At 40.7% G+C, this 15280-nt stretch overlaps 1 protein-coding gene across 1 annotated transcript in view; it reads right to left on the bottom strand.

Annotated features, from left to right (window-relative positions):
• Positions 1 to 9490: 9490 nt before the first annotated feature.
• Positions 9491 to 15280, bottom strand: part of ALDH5F1 (aldehyde dehydrogenase 5F1) — a 266167-nt gene continuing 260377 nt past the window's right edge. The window contains exon 20 of the mRNA XM_087383488.1: positions 9491 to 9952. Within this exon, the coding sequence (XP_087239614.1) occupies positions 9920 to 9952 (33 nt within the window). The 3' untranslated portion in view covers positions 9491 to 9919. The remainder of the gene's footprint in view (positions 9953 to 15280) is intronic.

Here is a 15280-nt window from a genome sequence, read left to right as displayed (position 1 = left end):
TATGCTTTTATCTGTGGTGATTTCAATAATGCCCCATAATCAGGAGATAATACCTTAGGCCACACTCACATGTTGGCTTCTGAAAAGCAGGCATGGTTTGATTTTTGCTTCAGTTGTCTCTGGTTGATCTCTGGAAGGAATTGCAGCCCATGCTTTCGGGCCAGACCTTTCAGCATAATTCTCAATCTTCATATCAGGCATGCCTAGACAAATGGTATCAGGTTGATCCGTAGCATTCTGATGCCTTCACTTGTCAGCTTTGGATAGACCATGCTTTCACATACTCTCTGATCATGCTCTTCTTTGGATGAGTCTCTCTTTGCATGACTTTCCAGATGATAGATTGGCTTGCAGACACCGTTTGCTGATAAATAATGGTTACCTTGACCATGTTGAATTTAAAGCCATGGTTTCTGATGCCATTCATCCTCTTTCTCATCATTGATTTGGATAGTGTATGGCAGGCTTTTGTTGCAAGAATGCAAGCTGTTATTTGAGATTATGGTAAATCTTACATTCAGACCACATGGGAGATTGTAAAGCATGCCAAATACACTTCCCAGTGTTTGACTAACCTTAGTCATCTTTGGCCTTTGTCTTCAAAAGAAAGCATGCTATTATGTCAGGCTAAATTTTGTCTCCAATTGAATGATCAAAGAAAGCTTGCTAAATGGGAGACCCAATCTCAACAAAGGGCTTTTTTGGATAAAGGTTGCTCTTCCAAGCAATTCTTTAAAAATTTGCATTACAAAAGGTAGGCTACCAATATTTGTCAAATCCGGATGCCTCATGGTACTTGGTCCTCATCCCGCTTAGAGCTTGTTGCTTTTTGTGTGCAACACTTTTCATCTCATTTTAGGCATGTGGGCATTCTTTCTTCTCGGGTTGTGTCTGCCCATCAACTTCTTTTGTAGCATGTCCATCCCATCCTCTCTGATGCTCAAGCTTTGGAATTGGAAATTCCTTTCACTGAAAGAGAATTGTTAGATGCTCTTAAATCCTGTGGTAGATGGAAATCTCCAGGATGGGATGGTCTTAATGTGGAATTTTTTCTTGCCTTCTGGGATATCCTCAAGCAAATTTTGCTACTGCAAATGGTTAATTCAGCCTAGGAAAATCAGCAAATGCCAATGTCATAGAAAAAAGGACTTGTCAAGCTCCTTCCAAAAAAATAGCTATGTGATTAGCTCACTGATTGGAGACCCATAACGCTCATGCTAGTGATTTACAAGATCATAGCAAAAATAGTTGTTGATCGTAATATCGCCAATGCTTATATAGGGATTGAATATGCCAAATACACACAACAGGATGTTCTACTCTTACAGGTGAATATTGCAAAAGCCTTTGATACAATTCAATGGAAATTCATCTCGCAAACAATGCAATCTTTGGGGTTTGGAACAAAAATGCAGCAGATTATTGACTAGCTTTACAGGGATAGCAATGCAACTTGCATTCTTTCTGGAGATCTCTCTGATGAGTGGATTCTTCATTGTTTGGTTCGTCAGGGATATCCCCTTAGTGCTTTATTGTATGCCATTGCCACTCATCCTATGCTGCAATATATTGATCATCTTGTGGCTACAGGCTCCCTTCATGATTTGGAATCGGATGCAAATTGCAACATGGTTGCTCAAGCCTATGGTGATGATTCCTTCTTTACCCCAAAGAATATGCAGAATGATATTTCTACTTTGATGCAGGCTCTCTCTGTTTATGGTTTGACAGTTGGTCTTCATGTAAATTTTCAAAAGTCCAAGCTGCTCGCATTGCATTCTAAAGACTGGCATAGTTTTTTGTGGCCCAGGGAAATCATTCCACCCACTCAGATTATTCGTCACCTTGGTTACCCTTTGGGATGGGGTCTCACTCATCGTCAACAAATTGATTGGGTGATGGTTAAGTTTCGAAAAAAGCTAGAATATTGGAAATTGGCAACTTGGCCTTTGCATATTTGGCTTTGGATAGTGCAGTCCATCCTTGTGGCATATATTCAATTTTATTTGCCTTTGGTCCTATTCACCAAGGCAAATCTTGCTTCTCTCATGTCTACCATTATGGAGATCTTATGGCATTCCAAACATGGCAGAAAAATTATCAGACTAATTTCAATGCATCAACTTTGTTCTCCTAAGATGCATGGTGGTTTGAACATCATGAATATCCAAGTGCACATCCTTGCTCACAGGGGAAAAATGTTGCTGCAATTTCTTCAAGGTGATCAGCCTTGGGCTCTTATGATTAAATCTCTAGCCACACATATCAATATTTCTACCTTTCGTCACTAGCAAATCAATTACTAGGATTTTTTATTTGGTCGCATTGATGGCACTTTGCCTGGCTTCCCTTTGGTCTCCAGTTTGCTTCTTGATTGGAAGCACGTTTGGGAAGTCTTTCTGGCTCTTTGGTTTTCATCCACCTAGACTGGAGTTTCATCTTTTCTTTATTTGGGTTCACTATTAGGCACTCTAGACTTTATGAACAGATAGGAACTGTAAAGTCTTTGTGATCCCAAAATTTCCTTGTTTGGCTTTTTTAAGCATTCTGTGCAGCAATCCTTCTTTGATTGCTTGCAGACGCACTGCATAGATCATGATGTATATCTAGCATACACTAAGATTTTTAGTTGATGTACTTTTGGCTGCCTCGTTTTTTAGCATATCATATACTGGCTTTATAATGACAGTCAAGCTGCTTGCATTCTTTCTGGGGATATCTCTAAAACATGGACTCTTCATTGCTTGGTGCATCAAGGCTGTCCACTTAGTGTGCTCCTGTATGCTATAGCCACGCACCCCATGCTTCAGTATATGGATCATCTCGTAGCTACGGATAAGCTACATGGTTTGCAAATTCATGACAGTAAACCATTGCTTGCTCAAGCTTATGCAAATGATTCTTTTTTCACTCCCCTCAATACAGAGCATAATCTTTCTAAGCTGATGCAAGCTCTTTCTTTATATGATTTAGCTACTTGTCTTCAAAATTGTTGCCTTTGCATTCCAAGGATTGGCACTCTCGTTTATGGCCTGGAGAAATCATCCCACCAACTCAATTGGTTCATCATCTTGGCTATCCTTTGAGTTGGACACTTTCTCCTCGTCAACAATCTAATTGGATTCTTGTAGCTCTCCAGAAAAAGCTAGAGTACTGGAAATTGGCAACTTGGTCTCTACATGTTCGTCTTCGAATTGTGCAATCTATTCTGATTGCGTATATTCAATTCTACTTGCCTCTTATTATGTTCAACAAGGCTTATCTTGCCTCTTTTATGTCTGAGGGTGCTAGAAATCTTCTGGTGTTCTCGCCATGGCAAAAAAAGCTTGCGTTTGTTTCCGGTACATCAACTTTGTTCTCCAAAGATGCATGGAGGTCTTAATATGTTAATATCCATCTACACATTCTTGCTCATAAGGAGGTTCTCAACCATGGGTTGCCATGATTTGTCATTTACTCTTGCATGTTGAATCTCCAGCTTTTGGTCATTGGCAGCTTTCCCGGTGGGAGTTTCTTTTTGGTTATGTGACAAGCAAAATCACCGACTGTCCTTTGGTTTCCCATTTGTTAATGGATTGGAAACATATCCTTTCTCACTTGGATTGGCATGGTAATGATTCCTTGCAGGGCAACTCTTTCAGAGCTGAAAGTATACATTGGTCTAGAGTATTCGCCCTTCCTTTGGCTTTGTAGGAGCCTTGACATTCGTATTTTTTGAGTCTCAAGGGGATTCATTTGGTTCAAGATGGTGTTGATGATGCTGGAATTCCCCTTACTTTTTCTTTGGCTGCTGCCAAATTTGGCCTTGGAATGCATTATCATCCACTTTGCTTTGATGCTCTAACCTTTTCAACTGGTTCCTCCATTGCATCTACAGGATTGTCTTCAAGACTAGACACTTTCTTCTGTGGGCTTGTCATACCGTCCTCTGCAGTTTGCACATATTACTATCTCTTCTCTTTATAAAGTTCTACTTCCTCCACCATTTATGTCACAAAAGGAAAATTAGCTTTGGCATCTTAATCATCCTATGAAATGGTGGCGAAAATGTTTGAGATAGATTTGGCATTCTAAGATTCCTCTCCATCACCAGGTTTACTTGTGGAGAGCTTTGTTGGGTGTTCTTCCTCATGGACAACTCTTGGCACGACGACATATTGCTTCCTCTATTTGTCACAAATGTCTGGCTTCAAGAGAGATTGTGCCTCATCTCTTTTGGCATTGTCCTTCCTCTCGTACTTTCTTGGATTTCTTTGGGCAGATTTTGAGAGCTCAGTTTCCTCAGATTGCTTTTGGCAAGTTCTTCTGGCTTTTTGGTGTACGTCCACCTAGACAGGAGTTTGATTTCTTTTTTGTTTGGGTTCAATACTGGGCACTCTGGACTCTCTGGAAGGATCGTAATCATAAGGTCTTTGGTGATCCTGTTTTTCCACTTTCTCTTTCTTCAGACACTCTTTGCAATAATCGCTTTTTGATTGCTTGCAATCTCGTGTCTTTGATCATGATGTATGTTTGTCCTATAGTGAGATTTTCTCTTGATGTATTATAGCTCTCCCTTTCTGCGATAGCTTTTTTTTGTAATATAGTGACTCAAAAATCCCACACAAAAAAAAGAGTGTGTGTGTGTGTGTCTTTCTAGCTCTTTGATTTTCATCCACCCAGACCAGAGTTTCATCTTTTCTTTGTTTGCACTATTGGGCACTGTGGACTTTATGGACAGACAGGAACTGTAAAGTCTTTGGTGATCCTATATTTTCCTTGTTTGGCTTTTTTAAGCATTCTTTGCAACAATCCTTCTTTGATTGCTTATAGACGCGCTACATAGATCATGATGTATATCTAGCTTACACTGAGATTTTCAGCTGATGTAATTTCGGCTGCCTCGTTTTGAGGTCACAACTCTTGTAATATAATCAATAAAAGTTTTCACTTTAAAAAAAAAAGGTGTGTGTGTGTACGTGTTGCTTTATTGTCTATAAATATGTGTTGATAGGACTTCTCACTTTGTGTCTACTTGACTTTCCTGCTATCCAGAACCCTTGTTCCTTTTCTTTTAGCTGGAGTTGTTGTGTGTGTTGATAGTAGCATTTTGGAGTGGCGGTGTAAGTATGACTACAGTTTCAGTAGGTAAATACTTCCAGTAGGGACAAATCATCTCAAAATAAGAAGTAGTCGTTCTGAATTGCCCCGTTCATGCCTCAAATGAACCCAACCTATTGCATGAGGGATTTGAAGGTACCAATAAGAATTGGAAGAGCCTACCCCTTCTGTGGGCATATTAGTTGCTGGATGAAATTGTTGACCTCATTTGCATGTATGAAAATAATATGCTATGATCATTTTCTTTCTAGGCTACATGCATGTTACAACAAATTTTCAAAACTGGTTGACAAGGACATTTGGAGGTGAAGAAAGGTATAAACGTATGATTTTGGAATACTGTTATCTATACTATGGTCAACAGATGGTACATGTCTTGCCATGGTCTCCTACAAGAGACTATCCTTAGTTGATTAGGCATTGTTGGCTTGTCTAGGTTTAACTTGTGGACTTTCCCCAATGCTAGGAGACTTTGTTGCCCAAAATTGCAGTAATTTACGAAAAGTGGTGTGTCCACCATGGAAAAATGGGAATTCCAATCATTTTTACATTTTGAGGAACATGGATGCCTCTACGCTAGGATCAAGTTTGGCTTGCACCCCATACAAGTAATTTTCCCTAGTTCAAACCTTCATCATTCTTTCCCTCCTTGCCAAGCCAATTCACAAGAGGTATTCTGTGATCGTAAACAATGTTACAATGGGTAGTGCCTTTTACAAGCTCAAATGGGGTCTATTTGCTGGTGCTTGTTTTGAATGCCATAAATTTGGGCACATGGGTTACCAATGTCTCTTAGTTCTGCATAAGATGGCCCCTGAGGCACTTCAAACATCAATTGCAAAATAAGGATGCTCTTGGGACTTCTGGGCTAAAAATAATAATTAACAAATGCTGTCCTAGATGAGGGAAAAGGTAAAATTATTCCTGCTCGTAATGTTGATGTTTTGATGTCTATTGCTACTTAGTCAAAAGTCTCCAAAATTTTTTCCAATGATGGCCGACAATCGTTGAAAAAACTAGCTTTAGTTAAGAAGTCCCTTCCACCTCGCGCTTGGTTGGTGCTTCCTCTAATAAGAGCCAAGTATTTTGGTATAGACATTACTTGTGATGTGGTGACTAAGCGTTGTATTGTATTCTTGGAATAGGATGTTGCTCCCAACATGATGATGTGTTACGTCCCGACCATATCATGGATCTCAAGGTGAACATGCAGTCTTGAATGGATTTTCTCGAGATTGTATCTAAACATATAAGTAAATCTGTTGGAACAAGTAAAATGCTTGACTTATAATGTGCAAGGTTTATGAAAATCGAAACTTGTATGGGATTATATTAAATAGTCGCTCTACAAGAGCATAATTAGCATGCATATGCAGGCCAAACGGGACACTTTGTTGGATGTGATATTTTTTATGTGGGAGAGCACTCTTTCTTTGGTGTATAGTTCTTGTGAAACATGCACTTCGACCTATTATGGATTTCAATGATCGAGACGGTAGGTGGATTGTCATGCAATGTATTGTACAATGGGAGATATTTGAGTTTGCCCCAGTATGTGCTCCATAATCTATGCATCTTGGAGCATTGATATTGGTAGGCCATGCAACAATATCCTTGGAGACATCATGCTTTTATTTGTGGGGATCTTAATGATGCTCCAAAGCAAGGAAATAATACGTCTGTTCATACACATGCTGGTTTCTAAGCATGAGTATTGGATTCAACTAGTACTACAATTGAATCTTGCAAACCTTGGAAAGAAACACATGCCTTCATGTCTAGTTACACATTTTAGCATAATGCACAATCAACCTATAGGGCAAGTTTGGGTCATTGGTATATGGTTAATGTGCACAATTATGATGCATTTATTTGCCACTTGTGGATGGACTACGCACATCCACTCGGATCATTTTGCACTTTGGTTAAAGCTCTCTTTTAATGAGATGCAAAAAGAAAGGTAGACCAATCAAAGGGTTCTTATTGTAAATAAAAATTATTTGTAGCATAAAGCATACAAGGACATGCCATTGCACCTCTTTGGGCACATGATCTGATAAATGTTGAATATGCATGAACTACATTTATCACTCATATGCAGTATGTAATTTGTGAAAATGGGAAAATACACATGCATCATCTTAGGAGGATGTTGCCAAGGCTAAAAACATGTCGCGTTGTAATCAATATCAATCACTTGATTGATTTATCTCCTACAAAGGGTGCTAGCTAGGAGCTTTTTACAATGGTTGGGAAATGCCTATCTGTTGGAAAAAAGTACTGGTTAGATTATTCCCAAAGAAAAATTTGTGTGAATCTTTTACTAATTGGAGGCCCAGTACACTTATGCCAACCATCTATAAGCTCGTTGCTAAGATAGTGGTCAACTATATTGAAGGTTTGTTGCATGAATGGCTACATCATGTCTAGTATGGAATCATTTTCCATAGATATTTTTTCTAAAGCTTATGTTGGGATTGAATATGCAATGTAATTACTAGGGTTTGGAAAAAAGATGCAGTATACCATTACCAGCTGTATCATGATAGTAAAGCTACTGGCATTTTCTCTCAAAATCCAACTAGCAATTGGACTCTCCATCATTCAATACGTTAGGGATTCCCTTGCTCCTCATCTGATGCTTCTTTACATGGATCACCCCGTTACTACAGGTAGCTTGCATGGAATAGAGAGCATGGAGGGAGGTCGATGATTGCACAAGCATATGTTGGTGACAATTTCTTCACTGCCAAGAACACAAAGAAGGATCCAGCTCATATGTGCTTTATCGCTGTATGGTTTGGCAACTGGCTTACAACTTTCAAAATCTAAGCTTCTACCACTGTATGCAATAGATTGGCATCACATTCTATGGCCTAGGAAGATTGTTTCGTCTACGAAGCTTGTGCGTCATTTTGGTTATCCTTAGGGTGGGGGGCAATTACTTGTCATCGTCAGCAAATGGATTGGGTCCTCACCAAGCTGAAAAAGAAGTTGGAATATTGGAAGTTAGCCACTTGGCCACTACATGTCCAATTCTCCATAGTCCAATCAATCTGGGTTTGCATATATATAGTTCTTTATGCCCCGGGCAAGATATCACTTGTTTCATATCTATTATCCTAGAGGCTTTCTGGCGATCACACCATGGTTGTAAGGGCTTAAGGTTCCTTCCTTAGAGCACCTCTACTTGCCAAGGATGCATGGGGGACTAATTATTCTTAATATTCACATACACATTTTGGCTCACAAAGGGAAAATCGTGATAGATTTTATGCAAGGTGATCAGCCATGGATCATCATGATGCGACACCTTATTTCGCATTTCACCACCAATGCATTTGGCCACAAGCGGCCAGTTCACTGGGATTTTCTTCTTAGCCATATTGATGGCAAGTCAAGGGATGTCCTTTTGTAAGCTGCATGATTTCTGATTGAAAGCATATATTCTCTCATCTTGAATGGCATGTTTGGTATGCTCTTGATGATAATTCTTTGCATGTAGAGAATATACATTGGTAGAAGGTGGTTGCACATCCTTTAGGCATGCAAGAACACATATGATCATTTTTTTTTTTTTGGTCCAAAGGGGTACGCACTATGGGAGTTGTGCTTGATGAACCAAGCACAATTTCGCTTGGGACAGCATTATAGAACCCTTTACCCTGCCTTGAGCTCACATATCGTCTCAAAGGCAAAGCTCTTCTTGTAGATGATTTTGGTTGTTGTCCGTTACTATTGGCTGATATAATGATTGCTAACTTGTACAAGGTTTTGTTGTGCCCCCTTAGATTTCAGCTTATGCAAACCATAGTTGGTCTATGACACGTAATGCATCGTGGTGGCTAAAAAGGTTGCAACAACTTTGGGCTCGCAAACTCCCTCTTCAACAATAGGTTTTCTTGTGGTGGGTCAAGTTTGGTGTTCTTCCATATGGCAAGATCTTGGCACATCGACCCATTGTTTCTGCTACTTGTCACAGCAACTGTACGTATGGCCCCAAGAAAGTCCATAGCCCATCTCTTTTGTCATTGCCATGTGACTCATGACTTCTTATTTTTACTCCAACAGCTTCTATGGGCAGGTTTCCCAAATGCTCCCTTCAGCAAGCTCTTTTGGTTATTCGAGGTCCATCCTGTTAGGAAGGGATATGATATTTTTTTCACTTGGGTTCTCTATTGGGCAATTTGGACTCTATGGAAAGACTGAAACGATATAGTCTTTGGTGATCCCTCCCTAGCTCGGTTATTTCTTCCAGGCATCTCTTCGGCAATCATTCTTTGACTGGCTGTGTGCTCGTGATCTAGACTATCCTGCATACTTGTCCTATAATGCCATCTTTTGATGTTGCAGTTGCATGTTCCCTTTCTGGGAACTGCTTTTTATAATTTAAATACAAAGACTCCAAAAAAGTGTTATATTCTTACATACATCCTTTGCTTGGATTGAAGCAATGTCAAAAATACTTCTGTAGCGTATTCAGTTACCAAAATACAGCATGATAACTATGACAAGTTGAGACACATGAAAAGACAGCATAATGAAGTGATGCATAGCACTTTCATGAAAACCATCACCACATCTTTGTCACTTTATGATGAAAGAGTAAATAATGGATAATTGTCACGCAAATAATAGACAACAGATCTATGAAGTGTCACGTCACAAAGCACCCAGTGAGCACAAATTGATGGAGTGCTCGTGCTATCTTATTGATAGGAAATAAACATGGAATAGGGTGTAGGAAAAAAACAGCTACTTCTTCTTCATTCTTTTCCATAATCTTCATGGTAGCGCCTCCATTTCAAGCCATCATTCATTATTTCATATTTCCAAGGCAGAGATACTTGATCTGCACAAATAGGAATTGATTAATACCTCACCAATGCATGTAGAAAAACAGAGATAAACAAACAGTAACCATAAGAGCCGTTGATTAATATACAGTTGATATCCCCCTCCTTCCCAAACAAAAACACAGCCATTCATACCTTCTATCTATTGCCAAGCTTGGAATATTGAATCAGGTGAATTAACGGAAAAAGTTCACATTTATTAAAAAAGTTATATTGAGGGTGGTGGAAAAAGCGTCAACACTCCACAATGCTTGTTTAGTATTGCAAGCGGCAATTGCAAGCGGCACGAGACTTTGAATAGCATTTTGAAGCAGCCCATATGTAGCCCAAAGCCTATGCAAAGCCTGAAATGTCACTTGTGCCATCCATTTTTGCGGTAGTTGCAGTCCCTTTTACTCATCACAAGCTTAGCAAATCCATTTCTACCTTGTGTACTCATGGTAGTTTGAATTTGCATCTAGAGTACCTCTCCATACCATCAAGACAATCTTTCAGGAGCCAAATTTTTATGTTTGGGAAGATTTGGTTGCATTTTGTCTTCTTGTTGCAATTGTGTGTGTGGTAGATCAATTGCTAACAGTTTTCCAGCCTATTGTTGAGCAGATTTAGCTAACTTTCTATGCATATTGATTGAAGCTTCGTCAAAATGTGAACAAAAGGCAGAATTTCATGCAACTTTTACAACCTACATGCAATTTCTTGCAATTTCGTACCCAATACATGTATAGCTATGTTTTATGCATATATATTTCTCAAATGAAAGACTTCTATGAAGTATGAAAGACCCTCCCAGAGATAAGGGAGAAAAAACATGCAGTACAATAAATTCACCCTAGATGGGTCAAAGTAAACTCTTAATATAGCAACGAAGCAGCCACAGTTGAGGCTGGAAGTACCATCTCAACCTAGTAGGTGATTCAGAGAAAAAAGGGGAGCCCCTCCTAGAGGAGGCTGCACACAAAGACCCCTGCATCCTCACCCATATGGCCATCAAGGTATGTACTGTGTGTCTGTCGTGATAATGGCCAATGTGTGAGCAGAATGAACTTGGGAGCCGTCCAAGGTCTCTGTGCATCTAGACCTCCATGCATGGCATGCTGATATGCTTGCCAAAATCTCCCAAGATGTATCAACTGATCCATATGCACGTGTATAGGGAAGTATAGGAACATCATCCAAGGAACATGCCTCAACTACCTCTTTCATCAAACCTATAAAGCCCAAGAGAGGTCACATCTCTCATATAGAACCTATGACCTGGAAAGGGATAGCAAAGCTGCTGATCTCCAAGTCATATAGAGAGTAGAGTGAGTAAAGGTACTCAGTAGCTAGCAATCCCTTTCCAAATAATTTGTGCATGCCTGCAGTCCCAAAGACAATGATAGATGATCTCCACAGGAGAAAGGCAGCAAGCACAAGTGGAATATGCACCAAATCTTGACCTCCACTAGTTCACTGCAATCCCTCCGTGTATAAACAGCCAAAAGAACAGAGTGATCTTTCTGCTTCTAAGGGATTTCTAGAGTCGCTTCCAAAAGTATTTTGCAAATCTGCAAAAATTTGAAAAGTCTCCCAATTAAGTGCTCTAGTAGGCCTCCAACCTCTCAAGCTTAGCTGATATTTCCTGGCATCGCTCATAGTGTATCGAAAGAAGAGGAGGCTCTTCTCTCGATGTCCTGCATCAATCCATTATTGCCAATACTTGATTGGGACCCCTCCCATAAATCTAAAGTCTCCAAGAGCCCAAGGGAATGAGATCTCAGTTAAGTTCTAAGTACTCTCTTGGATCCAAGAAGCTTTGCTCCACATGGCCTACAACTCTGACAGGATAAAAAGGAAAATGCACAAGTATAACATCCGAAGGTCTCGATAGCCTGCCCTCAGAATGAACATCAAAGACCGAGGCATCCCAATCTCAACCTGAAAGTCCTATCACTTGAAGAGGGATTCCCGATCTCATAAAGGCTCCCAACCAAGTATCAGAAGAAAGATATATATCACCAAGGAGTACCCAATCCAAAGGTATAGCGGCATCTATCTGAAGAATTCTCCCTGCACATCCTCTGCGGTGGCTTACTACTTAAGATTGTTGTTCACCTATAAGTCTTCTAAAATCCTTCCAGGAGCCCATTGAGGAAGCAAGACCTCTCTCCCATCTAGACCATTGCATGTATGAAGAAGAACGCAAGGGTCTACCATGCTCATCAAGTATGTTGTCATTCCATGTGACAGGCTGCCTATCAATCTCTTCTCGAGAGGTTGGGGGAACTCTGCAGAGAATACTCTTGAAGCTGGCCCAAGATTTCAAGATGGCAGCCATAAGAGGGGAGGAGGGGGTCTTGAGACGGGCTGAAGTAAATATCCACAGGATGCTCTCCAATCTCCACCTGTGGAAGGAGAACAAGACTGTATGCAACGAATGAAAAAGTCCTTCCAGGGTTCCTACCTGGCATAAGACCTCTGACCACCATCTTGCATAAAAGGCTCTACTCTGCACTATAATATTAAGTCCTCCTTCGCGAGTGGAAAGAATGAGAGTCCCAAGCCACCCTGGCTCTGGTGTCTGTCAAATAGACCACTCCAAAGAAAATTCATTATCGGCCTTATGAGATGAGTAATGCAGTCCCTCGAATGGCACCAACAAGAGCATATGAACCAAGCCGTAGCCAGCAGTACTTGATTGACGCCCACCACCCTGGAAGTTTAGCTGAACTCCAAAAAAGAAACTCTCTTGATACTCTCAAACATAGGGGCAAACTGTTGTAAGGGAGAGATGCCCAAACCGACTTGGCAGCCCAAATATCTGGTAGAAACTGAGAGTGCTTTCAACGGAAGCGGAAAGAAAGAGGGTGAGATAGAGGGAGAGCCAGAAGAGAACCACATGAGTTTTGGTGGGTGCAAAACATCCTAATCTTCTATGTTATTTATACATATATATGTTTGGGGTTAAGGCACAGTGGCCTTAAACCCTCACAAGCTCCATTAAAGGCCAATGTGCCTTTAGGGGAGAACAGTTAGTGAGCATACTATCCAATGCCCATCAACACACAACAATACTTAAACCGCTAACTAGGTAGACTCTTCGTCAGCATATCTACAAGGTTATCATCTGTATGAACCTTGACAAGCTCTATGCGCTTGTCCTTAAGTACCTCCCTGATGAAATGGTACCTGACCTCAATGTGTTTAGTCTTTGCATGAAAGACTGGATTCTGTGCTAGCTGAATAGCACTCATGGAATTACTATGCAATGTCGGTATACCTGTATGAATCCCCAAATCTCCTACTAGCCGATCAAGCCATATAGCCTCCTTGCAATCCTCTGTGGCTACAACATACTCGGCCTCTATGGTAGACAAAGCAATGCATTTCTGTGCACAAGACATCCACGACACTGCACCACCTACAAAGGTGAACACATAACCAGAAGTGCATCTCCTGCTATCCACATGTCCTGCTTAATCTGAATCTCTATACCTCTCCTCTGCCAAAGCAGATGCACATCCCCTTGGTACCCTTCATGTACCTCATGATGTACTTAACTGTCTTCCAATGCCTCTTTCTTAGATTAGCCATATACTAGCTAACAACTCCTACTGCAAATGCAATGTTCGGTCTACTAGCTATCATAGCATACATAAGACTCCCAACCGCTGGTGCATAAGGAAAATTGGCTATCATGGTCCTCTCCTCATCTGATTTGGGACTATCTGCCTCGCTGAGTTTCACATATCAAGGCAATGGAGTACTTATACCCTTTCCCACCTCCATATTGAAACACTGCAATACTTTTGTAACATACTCCTTTTGTGAAAGCCAAAGGAGTTTCCTACTTCGGTCACACACGATGCACATAAAAAGAATATGATCTACAGGTCCTAAATCCTTCATGTCAAAGGCCTCATGCAAGTTGGCCTTTAATGCATCCAGCAGTGTTCTTGCTAGCCAAAAGCATATCATTCACATAAAGTGCCAAGAGTATCAAGCTATTATCCTTAGCCCTTTTAGTATAGAGGTAGTGATCAATCTCACTTCTTCTGAAACCCCGGGACCGAATGAAAGCATCAAACTTCTAATATCCTTCTCTAGGCTCTTGCTTAAGGCCATAGCGACTCTTTTTCAGCTTGCAAACCAAATGCTATTTGCCCTTTTCTTCAAAGCCTTCCGGCTGTACCATGTAAATTTCCTCATGCAGATCCCCATGCAAGAAAGCTGTCTTGACATCCATCTGTTGCCACACAAGTCAAAGTACACATCTAAGTGTGGTCATCTTCACAACCAGAGAAAAGATCTGATCAAAGTACACACCCTTCTCTTGCTTAAACCCTTTAACAACCAAACGGGCCTTTTACTTAGGCACATCATCACCTGTGACCTTTATCTTGTAGACCTGGCAATGCTTTCTTTCCATGTGCTAAAGAAACCAAGTCTCAAGTCTTATTCTTCATGAGTGAACTCATCTCTAACTGTATAGAATACTCCCACTTGGGTTGATTCTCACGCATCATAGCCTCTCTATAGCAAGAAGGCTCCCCGCAATCAGTAAACATCAAATAGCCTCTCCCTGGAACAAATCTCTCAGGCGATCTAGACAATCTAGTTGATCTTGGGCATTTCAGCTTGCTATCCTGCCTGCATATCAACAACATTTGGCTCATCATTTCCACCAACAGATGATCCATCATCTACCCTTGATTGTGTACCTGTGGAAGTTCCTGGTGGTATCATTTTCTGCACATTCGGTGCATGGGAAGCTTGCTGTATATCAACATACGCAGGTGGATTTACATTCTGGAAAGTGATTATTCTCATTTCCACATCCCTCATGGGATCTTATGCATCTTCTTCTCATTGAAGATCACATCATAGCTTTGTATGATCTTCTTTGCTTCTGGATCCCAGAGACAATAGCCCATCTCTCCACTTTCACCATAACCCAAAAAGATGCATTTCCTAGACTTACGATTTAGCTTATTCCGAAGCTCTTTTGGCACATGTGGATATGCCTCACACCCAAATATACACAAATGAGAGTAAGAGGGCTTCTTGCCACTCCATGCCTCTTCAGGAATACCACCATCTAAACTCTTACTAGGTGATCTATTGATCACATACACTGCAGTCTTCATTGCCTCAGCCCAAAATCATTAGAAAGACTTGCATAGGAAAATATCCATTACAACCTTTTCTGAATGGTGCGGTTCATCTTTTCTGCAACTGGATTTTGCTCTCGAGTACGAGGGGACACGTGAGCTCCCTTTTGATCCCACGTGTATCACAGAAATGTTGAAAGTCATGAGAGAGATACTCTCCACTATTGTCAC

This window comes from Dipteris shenzhenensis, chromosome 13, assembly GCF_047967505.1.
Source record: "Dipteris shenzhenensis isolate YYH24624 ecotype China chromosome 13, Dip_SZ_1.0, whole genome shotgun sequence".
In the NCBI taxonomy this organism is placed as follows: domain Eukaryota; kingdom Viridiplantae; phylum Streptophyta; class Polypodiopsida; order Gleicheniales; family Dipteridaceae; genus Dipteris; species Dipteris shenzhenensis.
Note: the sequence above shows the minus strand (reverse complement) of the source record. Positions and strands in the feature narration are given on the sequence as shown.